The sequence below is a fragment of the Molossus molossus genome, unplaced genomic scaffold (assembly GCF_014108415.1).
Source record: "Molossus molossus isolate mMolMol1 unplaced genomic scaffold, mMolMol1.p scaffold_m16_p_7, whole genome shotgun sequence".
Classification (NCBI taxonomy): Eukaryota; Metazoa; Chordata; class Mammalia; order Chiroptera; family Molossidae; genus Molossus; species Molossus molossus.
In genome coordinates this window covers 93,302,635-93,314,986 of record NW_023425401.1, presented here as the reverse complement: position 1 = coordinate 93,314,986, position 12,352 = coordinate 93,302,635, and the positions used below count along the sequence as shown (strand labels likewise).

Here is a 12,352-nt window from a genome sequence, read left to right as displayed (position 1 = left end):
TAGGGAAAAATTTTTAAGTTAGAGTCATAAACACAGTTGATTTTTAAGGGCTACATTCATGATAGATTTTTATACTGACTTTGAAATATTGTTTCCTCATTTTTAGATCATCATGCATGTGTTTTGCACCTACCTTGATTCCAGATTACCTCCGCATCCTAAATACCCTGACGGAAAAACATTTACTTCTCAGCACTTTGTTCAGACACCAAACAAACCAGGTATAAGCCTCTTCTAAAAGAATGAGTTAAGCTTTTTACCTGAAATACATCTAGTGATTTTGTTTGTTTTTTCATGTAGCATATTTCCTTTACAGATGTGACAAATGAGAATGTTTTTTGCATTTATCAGAGTGCTATCAACCCTCCCCATTATGAGCTAATCTACCAGCGTCATGTCTACAATCTTCCAAAGGTACTTCTAAATGTAGAAGCTGCTATTATAGAATGTCATGGATGACTTGCTTTGATAATATTTTAAAAATTGGAATGTCTTGTTTATGAAATAGGTAAACTTTTTAAATTAGGGAAAATATGTTTCTTACATATCCCCATTTTTAACTATAAAAGTATTATATGCTTAATTGGGAAAAGTGTAAAGAAAAGGGCCCTGGCCAGTGTGGCTTAGTTGGTTGAGCATCATCCTCAGAGGTCACTGGTTCAATTCCCAGTTGGTGGGGGCACATGTTCAAGTTGCGGGCTTGAGGCAGCTGATCAATGTTTCTCTTTCTCACTGATGTTTCTCTGTCTCTCTCTCCCTTCTTCTCTAAGAAAAAGAAAAACCACTCGTTTTATTACTTAGAAGGAGCTGTTAGTATTTTGGTGTATTGCTCCTGTTAGATTTCATTTTGGTCTTTCTTTGTACTTTTCTGTGTGTTGAAATCATTCATGTAGTTTTATATCCTTTAAAAAATTAACTTTGTAACATAATTTCAATGCCATTAAAAATCTTCATAAATACGCCCTGGCCTGTTTGGCTCAGCAGTTAGAGCGTCGGCCCATGGACCAGAGAGTCCTGGGTTCGGTTCCCGCTAAGGGCACATACCTCGGTTGCAGTTTGTCCCTGGCCCTGGTTGGGGTCGTGTGGGTGGCAACCAGTTGATGTGTCTCTCACATCGATGTTTCTTTCTCTATCTTTCTCTCTCTCTCCCTCCCACTCTATCTGAAAATAAATGCAAAAATGTCTTCGGGTGAGGATAAAAAAAAAATCTTCATAAATACACTTTTTAATGGCTATAAAAAACATAAGATTATAACATAATTTATTCAACCATTCTCCTGTTGTTGGACATTTTTAATGTTTTTAATTCTTCATTATCATAAATATTGCTGAATATTCATTTTTATGCATATAGCTATCTACATTTTGGGTAATTTCTTTAGCCCAGAGTCCAAAAGTAAAATTCTAATTTAGCCCTGGCTGGTTTGGCTCAGCGGTTGGGGCATCAGCCTGCGGACCAGAGTCTCAGGTTTGGTTCCCACTAGGGGTACGTAACAAAAAAAAATCTAAGTTAGGAAGGAGCTAGTTTATAGACCAGAAATGACATATAATTGTTTGATTTTAGGGCTAGCAAAATGTTGCCTTGTAGTCACTTATAGATAAAATAAATTTATGTTTAACCTGTTACTTATATTGTTATTAACATATAATTGAAGTGTGATTAAAGGTCTGTAATACCCACACTTTTGTTTATGCTGTTAATTTGGGGGATAGAGCATTTGTTGTGTGTTGTATACAGGGGCACCAGCCTCACAGCAGCTCTTCCAGGCCTTGGTGTGTGCTGCTCCCCACATGTAGAAACTTCTCAGTCTGTTTACTTTCTGCTCATCGTTCAGGTCTCAGCTTAAAAACCTCTCCCTCAGGGAGGCATTCCCTGGCTCACCAGTCGGGGTCAGAGGCCCACTGTATTCCCGTGGCATCTTCGCCTCCCCTCATAACATTCATCACACTTTTTGTAATTCTTAGTTTACTGTCTGCCTTGCTACCTGACTTTAAGCTCCTTGATTACATGGATCCTCTCATAGCACAAAGTAGGCACTTCTTCAAGGGATGAATAAAAAGCTGAATTACGTGGAATTCTCAGTTTGTAGACTGTGAATTGATAGGATCTGCATTTACCTATCAGACTGAATCTTTTGCTTGGTTTGGTTTAAATCTTGCTGGTGTTTTTTTTTTCTTTCTTTCTTTGTTCCAGGGCCGAAATAATATGTTTCATACATTGTTAATGTTCCTCTACATCATAAAGACCAAAGAATCAGGAATGCTTGGGTAGGTATTTGTGCTTAAAAAAAAAAAACACAAGTACTTAATTTATTTAATGATTTTCTTCCTTTAAGATTCTGCAAGAGTTTCAAGTGGTTGACTTTGGGAAGTGGGCTTGGGTAATATAGGGCACTGCTTATTTCTGTCATTAACTTTTAGCACTATATGATTTTTTTTTTTAATCCACACTCGAGGATATCTTTCCATTTATTTTCAGACAGAGTGGGAGGGAGAGAGAGAGAAACATCAATGTGAGAGAGAGACATCAATTGGTTGCCTCCCATACAACTAGACCAGGGCCGGGGACTGAACCGCAAACGAGGTCCGTGCCCTTGACTGGAATAGAACCTGCAACTCAGTCCTCGGGCCAACGCTCTAAGCACTGAGCAAACTAGCCAGGGCCTATTTTTTAACTTTCTCAAGGTCAGTGGTTCTCAACCTTCCTAATGCCGCAACCCTTTAATACAGTTCCTCATGTTGTGGTGAACCCCAACCATAAAATTATTTTCATTGCTATTTCATAACTGTAATTTTGCTACTGTTATGTCTTAGGCGACCCCTGCAAAAGGATTATTCAAACCCTAAAGGGGTCGTGATCCACAGGCTGAGAACCGCTATTCAAGGTGCTTATTAGAAAATGTAAAATTATATGTATACTTCAAAGCATTTGTGACTCACATCACATTATGTTTCTTTCTGTTGGACAGAACTGCTCTAGAGACACACCCAGGTTCCTGTCGTTAAACATATTAGATGCAAAGACTTAAAAAGACACAAACAGAAATTTATAAACAAATACAAACATTTATGAGTTTATATCATATATTTTTAATGTAAGAAAGATTAAATAGTAAATTTACTTTTGTGAGGCATCTAAATTGGTTCTTCCTTTTTTTATTACAAATTTTTGTAATTGAGGCATGCTTGATTTAGAAATGTTTAAACAGTACAGCTATGTATAAACTAGAAATTGAAAATTCCCCTCCAACCGGCTTCTCTCACTCTTCTTCACACTCTCTGGAGCTACCCAGTGTTAATAACTTTGGGTATATGTTTCCAGACTACTTTCTGGGAATAAATTGATTTTGTTTTTGTTTTTTTTATTCTGTTTAAAAAATTGTACCCAACCATGTTAGTCTGTGACCTGCTTTTTATTTTTTTTTTAATTAATTAATTTATTTATTTTTTATCCTCACCCAAGGACATTTTTTGATATTTTGTTCAGATAGAGTGGGAGGGAGAGAGAGAGAGAGAGAGAAAAAAACATCGACATGAAAGGGACACATCGAGTGGTTGCCACCCACACGACCCAACCAGGGCCGGGGACAAACTACAACCGAAGTACATGCCCTTAGCAGGAATCGAACCCGGGTCTCTTCAGACCGCAGGCCGACGCTCTAACCGCTGAGCCAAACCGACCAGGGCATGTGACCTGCTTTTTAACCTATGGTATATCTTGGATATTTATCTATGTCAATAAACACACGGGTTTTTTTCTAAAATTTCTAGCACTGCCCTGGCTGGTGTGGCTTAGTGGATAGAGCATCATCCTGAACACAGAAGGGTCTCCAGTTTGATTCCTGGTCAAGGGCATATTACCTGAGTTGCAGGTTTAATCCCCAGCCGTGGCCAGGGTATGTGCAGGAGGCAACCAATCGATGTGTCTCTCACATTGATGTTTCTCTCTCTCTCTCTCTGCCCCTCTCTCATCCCCCTTCCTCCCTCCCTTCCACTCTCTCTAAAAATCAGTGGAAAAAATATCCTCAGGTAAGGATTAAATTAAACAAAATTTATATCAGTATTTAGTTATCAGTATATGCATACATACATATTATAAGGATGTAGTATGCTATAAATATATTATTTATAATTCTTCACGCAACAGAATTTCTGGAAGACTTTTTAATTCTCGTTCAGAGATATTTTTCCATAGATTTTTTTTTTAGAGTGGAAGGGACAGGGAGGGAGAGAGAGAGACATCAGTTGGCTGCCTCCCACATGACTCCAACTGGGGCTGGGGATCAAACCTGCAACCCAGGTATGTGCCCTTGACCGGAAATCGAACCCAAGACCAGTTGGTCTACAGGCCAACGCTCTAACCACTGAGCCAAACCAGCCAAAGCTGGAAGACTATTTTTAAGTGAATATTTAATTTAGGGCCTGGCCAGGTGACTCATTTGGTTGGAGCATTGTCCCATAAACCAAAAGGGTTGTGGGTTTGATCCCCAGTCAGGGTGGGTATGGGAGGCAACCGGTCCATCTTTCTCTCATGTTGATATTCTTTCTCTCCCTCTCCTTCCTCTCTCTCTAAAATCAATAAATGTATCCTCGGGTGAGGATTTAAAAAATTACTTGAGAAATATTTTAAATAAATAATGAGTTTTTAGTTTTTTTGTTTTAATTGAACATTTATCTTTTCCTCTGTGGATCCAAATTGATATTTGATTCATAAATGATTTGTTATGATGCTTGTATTGAGTGCCATATACAATTTGTCATATGCAGGAAAATGTAAACACTTTCAAAGTACTCAAAGGAATGATAATTTACTCAGAGGCCAAAAACAAATTGATACCGTTTTTTGAAGTGTTTATCTTCTTTAAATTTGCAACTTGTTTGTAGAAAATGAAACATTTTTGACTAAGACTAATTTGTGTTTTATGTATTTGGGGTTTTTTAACCAAGGATAAAAACTTTGAAATTAACTTTAAAAAATATGATTGCTTAATCTTGTTAATATATTCTAAAATAATCAAATGGTTAAAAACTCTCCTATCACTTAAAGGAAATAGCGAGTGGTTAAAATATAGTCCACTTAGAATCATGCCCATAAATCAGCAGATTGATCCAAAAACATTTTCAATTTAATGCCACATATTTGTGCCATTACTGGAATAAGATGAATGTTTAACTTCCAAAAGGGAAAACAATCTAGACAGAATTGACTGCACAGTAATTTAAGTGTTCAGTGCAAGACACTATAAATAAAGTTTAAAGCTAAATGACAAACTGAGACAAAGCATTCTAGTTGCAACACATACAGCAAACTCAAGTTAATATTCGTCACATAATTGGAAAAGAAAAGAAGTTAATTAGAAAATAAAAAGAGAAATGGTCTAAGAGCCTGGCTGGCGTGACTCAGTGTATTGAGCATCAGCCATGGACTGAGAGGTCCTGGTTCAGTTCTCAGTCAGGGCACAGGCCCGGGTTTCCGGCTGGATCCCCAGTACGGGGTGTGCAGGAGGCAGTGGATGTTTCTCTCTCACATCGATGGTTCTGTCTCGCTCTCCCTTCTCTCTCAAAAAAAACAATAAAAACATATTCAAAAAAGGAAGAAAATAGTCAAAGACATGAAAGACTTTTTCATAGAAAATGTGCAAATGGTTAATAAACACAAAAAGATGCTTAGCCTTATACAAAACAAGGCCAAATTAAAACATTTCTCTATCAAATTGAGATTTATCATTTGCAGTGTCAGTGAGGGTATGAAGAAATAGAAAAATGTGGCCAATAGAAATTACATTTTTTGAAGGACATTTTTGTAGTATGTATTTTAAATTTTTTATCAAAATGAATACATGTTCATAATTTTAAAAATCATATAGTGCTAAAAGTTAATGACAGAAATAAGCAGTTCCCTGTGTTACCCAAGCCCACTTCCCAAAGTCCACCACTTGAAACTCCAGCTTTCCCTCCTGCTATCACTCCTGTGGTTCCAAATAACAGAAATGTGCAGCCCTCCCTTGATTCTTCAGTGTTGGGCGTCGTCGATTGATTTCTCACTCTGTTAGATGAGTAATTTATCTCTCTCATAGTCTTCTCCTCCTCCCCTCATGCTTTAAATATAGTTATATTACACTCCGGAGTAGAAGTCGATTTTCTTTTTGTTATATGCAAATCCACGAAAGCATCTCTAATAATTGGAAAATTCCTAACTCAAGTTAAATAGGTAAAATTCTCTAAGACCACCTGTCTCTATATTCTCCATTTTAAAAAATGTCATTTACACATTTATTTTACCTACTAAAATTATGCTGTTAACACTATTTGATATAATTGTTCTTGAGATCCACTGAAAAATTAATTTTCAACACTATAAATCCATTTATTCTAAATTCAGGTTTTAAGCACAGTTAAAGTAATTACTATTACTAGAATTCGCCTGATAAAATATGTGTACCATAAATTATTACAGAATAGCATTAAATGTCATCAATTAAACATGTACTCCTTATTTTATTTATTTGAGGAAAGACTTTCAATGCTTAGCAATCAATTCCACTAAAACTTTTTTTTTTTCTTTATAGGAGAGTTAATCTTGGTCTATCTGGTGTGAATATTTTGTGGATTTTTGGCGAGTAGTGGGATCATTTGATTCCAAACATTTGGACTTTTATTTGACTGAATCAGAAGTTGAATCTACACGTCTCTGAATCACCACCTCTTTTGTTTTATGACACGTGTGTGTGTTACAGACTCTGGAGTGAACGAAAAATAGCTGTTTTGGAAACTTCCTTATGAAAGTATGTCCTGTGTCTTCTACACCAATAGACTTTGCCCTTGATTTTTTATCACATTTCAGATTTTTCAGTTGTTTACAAAACTGCAACTCTTCAGGATTGTTGTTGACCCAAAACAGTGCAGTCCCCGTTAACTAAATAAATATGAGTTCTTTCTCATTGTAACTTCTAAGGAAGAGTCATCTACCAATTCTTTCCCCACAAAAGTTGATTTTTCAATTACATTATTTAGTATAAATACTTAAAAAGAAACAAGAAAATTGCTAACTTATTTTTTTTTTAATCTTTCTTCTTCCCCGGTGTTTGGCAAACACATTTTTAAAATGAGATCAACTTAAGTAATGTATTAGTTCATGTATATTTTTAAAATATTATTGAAAGAGGTTTGACAGTATTGTGTTTGAAAAGTCTACTCGTGGATTTGGCTGATTGAATTAAACCATTTGGGGCTTAGTTAAGAAGTGGAGGACATCAAGACAACTACTGCTTTGGTTTTGGATTTTGTTTTCATCTTCACCTGAGGATATGTTTTTTGAAAGTTGATTTTAGAGAGAGAGCAACAGAGAAGGAAAGAGAGAGACAGATATCAGTGTGAGAGAGAAACATTGATTGATCGCCTCCCGATACACCCGGACCAGACCGGGTATCAATCCTGCAAATCAGGCATGTGCCTTGAACCAGGAATCAAGTCAGCCACCTTTCGGTGCACAGGATGACACTCCAACCAGCTGAGCCACACGGCCAGGGCTGCTTTGGTTTTAATAACTCGAGTCAAATAGGTAAAATTTTCTAAGAGGCTTCTCTCTGTCCTCTATTTTAAAATTTTAATTCCATAATACAGTATGATTTTAAGGTTTTTTAAAAATCATATGATATCTAATGTTTAACTTTTTTAGGTATATTCAAAATATCTGGAGAGTAAGAAGTTACCGGGTTATAAGTTTTGCTTGACTCTCTCCCTCTTTATGTTTTTATGTGTATACGTAGTATCTCTTAAGGCCAGCCAGAAATTGCCTGTATTTTCTGGATTGACATATTAGACTGCTTCCATCACCTGCAAATAACTAATGCCAGTATGTTTAGAATAACGGCATGTCAGTATTATATGAGCAGCCAATTGTATAATAGTATAAAGTCTCTTTTTTAAAGTTGTTTCTCGCCCTGGCCAGTTTGGTTCAGCGGCTAGAGCGTCGGCTGGCGGACCAGGGAGTCCTGGGTTCAGTTCCCATTAAGGGCACGTACCTCAGTTGCAGTTTGTCTCCAGCCCCCATTGAGGTCGTGTGGGTGGCAACCAGTCGATGTGTCTCTCTCACATCGATGTTTCTCTCTCTCTCTTCCTCCCTCCTGCTCTATCTGAAGATAAATGGGGGGTGGGGGAGTCCCCGGGTGAGGATTAAAAAAAAAAAGTTATTTCTGTTTTTTAAAAGCCATGTCCACAGGATGGGAGTTTCTATCTTTTAACTGCTTTTGATATATGTTAATATGCTTGCTATGATCTTTTAGAAGAAAATATCAATTAAACGTGAAATATAAGGACATGTTAAGATTTAAGTCTTCTATTTCAGTAGTTATTAAAGGTGTCATGGGATAAGTGGCTTTGCTGTTAGACTGTTCAGGTGCATATTCTTTCTTAAAAGCAATAAAGAGAAAAATGTTAGCAATAAACAAAATGTTTTTTTCTTTATGGGACTTAAGGCAGCTTTTAGTCCAAAAGTTCAAAGCTAGAATATTTTATTTTTTAAATGACTGTCAAAAGTATAATATATTATAAATATACATGTAAAAAGGTTAGGCATAAAAAGAATAGCTATTGGAGTGCCAACCCTTAGGCCCATGCGTGGCCCCATCTCCTCTCGAACAAGATGAAAGAAACTATCAGGAACCAAGAGAAACTTGCCAACTGCAGGCACAGGTGCGCATTGGTGGGAAAGGAACTGCTCGTAGAAAGAAGGGGGTTCACGGAGCAGCTACAGCAGATGATAGAAAATTTCAGTTCTCCTTAAAGAAGGTAGGGGTCAACAGTATCTCTGTTATGGAAGAGGTAAATATGGTCACAAACCAAGGAACAGTGATCCACTTCCACAACCCCACAGTGCAGGCATCTCCGGCAGCGGACACCTCCACCATTACGGGCCACACTGAGACACAGCAGCCGACAGAAATGCTACCCAGCAGCTTAAATCAGCTCGGTGCAGACAGTCTGCCTAGTCTAAGGAGAATGGCTGAAGCTCTGCCCAAACAATCTGTGGATGGAAAAGCACCACTTGCTACTGCAGAGGAGGAGGATGAAGTTCCAGATCTTGTGGAGAATTTTGATGAGGCTTCCAAGAATGAAGCAAACTGAATTGAGTCAACTTCTGAAGAAGATAATCTTGAAGAAGTTACTGGGAGCTGCTATTTTATATTATGACTACCTTTTCCTTTCCTTTTTTTTTTTTTTTTTTTTTTTAATCCTCACCCGAGGACATTTTTTCATTTTTTGTTCGGATAGAGTGAGAAGGAAAGAGAGAGAGAGAAACATTGGCGTGAAAGGGACACATCGAGTGGCTGCCACCCACACAACCCAACCAGGGCCGGGGACAAACTGCAACCAAGGTACATGCCCTCAGTGGGAACCAAACCAGGGTCTCTCCGGACCACAGGCCAACGCTCTAACCGCTGAGCCAAACTGGCCAGGGCTATGACTGCTTTTTTCAAATTTTGTTTATGGATCTGACAAAATCTAGATCTCTAATATTTTTTAGCCCAACCCCCCTGGACATTGCAGTTGTTTTCAGTATTTGCTTATACATAAATCATTCTTTTCAGCTAATTAAGCTGAAGAGGCCTGGGAATAAAGTTTGAAACAAGTTAATAAAGTACTTTGCCTAGTATACCAAAAAAAAAAAAAAAAAAGGCAGATATTTGTTTGCATGTTAAGTCTAATAGGGATGGGGACTTGCGGTCAAGTTGGTGGCTAAATGCGGTATTGCGTCCTCCCACAACCACTTGGAAGTCCTACAACTATGGAATTAAAGCAGCAGCCACATCGAGACTGGTAGGAGGGGCGGAGGGGCTGGTTCCACACCCACGTGTGGCGGATAAAAATCAGGAGGGTACCTCGACTGGGAAGGTCCTCCCTGAGGACTGAGGGGTCCCCGTCCCACACCAGGCACCCCACTCAGGGTTCTAGTGCCAGGAAGAGAGTCCCCATAACTTCTGGCTGGAAAACCAGCGGGAATTGAGGCTCAGGGAGGCTGAGACGGCTGGAGCCCCAGGCAGCTCCTCTTAAAGGGCCCGCGCATGGACTTATCGGACTTTCTCCTTCTAAGCTTGGAGGGGAGGCAGCTCGAGGGGCGCCAGAGACATACAGGGAAGAACTGAGCTGTTTGGCATTAGAGCGAGGGCTGGAGAGGAGGCTTTCTCCGGGACAGACGGCTGTCAGAGGCCTCTGTTCCTTTGGTGAGCCCTTCCCTCGGGTGGCAGACAGCTGCCATATCTGGGCCTCCAGCAACCTGGCTCACACTGGTTGCCCCGCCCTGGTGATTCCCTGAGGCCCCGCCCCACCCAACTTTCAGGCCCACCCAAGCTGTTGCCAGTTGCTTAACCACAGGATTGGCCTGTCTTGGATCCTGCTTCAGGTTTTCCTAAGTTCTTTCAAACAAGCAGCATCTGGTCTCAGCTAGCCCCATACCTCTCGTTAAGTAATACACAGAAACAAACACAGGGAGGCAGCCAAAATGAGGAGACAAAGAAACAGGTCCCAAATGAAAGAACAGAACAAAACTCCAGGAAAAGAACTAAGCAAAATGGAGATAACCAACCTAACAGATGCTGAGTTCAAAATACTGCTTATAAGGATGCTCGATGGACTTAGTGAGAACCTCAGCGAACTTAGTGAGGGCCTCAAGAGCATAAAAAAGGACCAGTCAGAAATGAAGGATGCACAGTCAGAAATGAAGGAGGCACTAATTGAAATAAAGAATAATTTACACAGATTCAATAGTAGAGTAGGTAAATCCAAGGAGCAAACCATCGATTTGGAATATAAGGAAGCAAAAAAACACCCAATCACAACAGCAAAAAGAATCCAAAAAAATGAGGATAGTGTAAGGAGCGGCTGGGACAACTTCAAGCGTGCCAACATTCGCATCATGGGGGTGCCAGAAGGAGAAGAGAGAGAACAAGAAATCAAAAACCTATTTGAAACAATAATGGCAGAAAACTTTCCTAACTTGGTGAAGGAAACAGACATACAAGTCCAGGAAGCACAGAGTCCCAAACAAGATGAATCCCAAGAGGCCCACACCAAGACACATAATCATCAAAATGCAAAAGGTTCAAGACAAAGAGAGAATCTTAAAAGCAGCAAGAGAAAGGCAGCTAGTTACCTACAAGGGAGTTCCCATAAGACTGTCAGCTGATTTCTCAAAAGAAACTTTGCAGGCCAGAAGGGAGTGGCAAGAAATATTCAGAGTGATGAAAAGCAAGAACCTACAACCAAGATCACTCTATCCTGCAAAACTGTCATTTAGAATCGATGGCCAGATAACAAAAAGCTAAAGGAGTTCATCACCACCAAACCGTTATTATATGAAATGTTGAAGGGTCTTTTTGAAGAAAAAGATAAAATATATGAACAAACAAAATGGCGATGAATACATATCAACAATTGGATCTACAAACAAAATGAACAAGTAGAACAGAAACATTCTCATAGATACAGAGAACATTTTGTTGGTTGCCAGATGGGAGGGGGTTTGGGGAAATGAGTGAAAAGGGTGAAGGGATTAAGAAATACAAATTGGTTGCCAGACTGACAAATCTCAAAGGGAAGGGGGTTGGGCATGGGAAGAAATAAACCAAAGAACTTATATGCATAACCAATGGACACAGACAACAGTGTGGGAAAAGGCAGGAGGGGGGCGGGAGTGGGGAGGAGGGGGTCAATGGGGGAATGAGGAACATCTGTAATACATTCAACAATAAAGATTAAAAAAAAAAAAAGTCTAATAGGACTTACTGTACTCTGGGTACCTTCCCTGTATTAACTTATCTTCACACATGTTTGAGCCAGTTTATACTTGAATGTAGTCTCTATTAAATATTCACACTCAGGATGACAGTGTACTGCAAATATGGTTAATTTTTCGGTCCTGTGTTAAAGATGAGTAAATACCTACTTTTCATTAATTTATTTTTACAGGTTATTTTTCGCAGGTTTTTATTACTTGACTCATCCTTGTGGGCTCAAATCCACTAATCTTCTAGATTATGTTCACTGTACCATTTATTCTTTTTTCTCTGAATGCCAGCCTTGAATTTAACCAAATATGTTTAGGGGCATAGTTAGGTGTTCATAATTTAGTTCCTGCTGAGACATAAAAATGCTATGTTGCTTGGCTTTCTCAAACTGATACAAACTGATATTTTAGTGGTGAAGACATACAGCATGTGGATGGCACTTCTGAACTCAGGTTTGTAATAGAAACCTTTAAATGTGGCATTCCTTAAAGGTCAGTCTTTGGTCCTCTGTTTTCACTGTATTATTCTTTTCCTTAGAGATCATATTCATTGCACAGCTTCATTTA

The 12,352-nt window shown here is 38.8% G+C and overlaps 1 protein-coding gene and 1 pseudogene across 3 annotated transcripts in view; both read left to right on the top strand.

Annotated features, from left to right (window-relative positions):
* The window catches only part of TMEM209 (transmembrane protein 209), a 33,313-nt gene extending 26,336 nt beyond the window's left edge, over positions 1-6,977 (top strand). Inside the window, exons 12-15 of one of the 3 annotated variants that reach the window (XM_036247218.1) lie at positions 107-221; positions 317-414; positions 2,195-2,268; positions 6,570-6,977. In XM_036247218.1, coding sequence (XP_036103111.1) covers positions 107-221; positions 317-414; positions 2,195-2,268; positions 6,570-6,624 — 342 coding nt within the window. In that variant the 3' untranslated portion in view covers positions 6,625-6,977. Of the gene's footprint in view, positions 1-106; positions 222-300; positions 415-2,194; positions 2,274-6,569 lie in introns of those variants that run through there. The other 2 variants (XR_004957378.1, XM_036247220.1) reach the window with 2 other exon arrangements.
* On the top strand, positions 2,857-9,188 carry LOC118620166 (annotated as a pseudogene).
* The last annotated feature ends 3,164 nt before the right edge of the window (positions 9,189-12,352 follow it).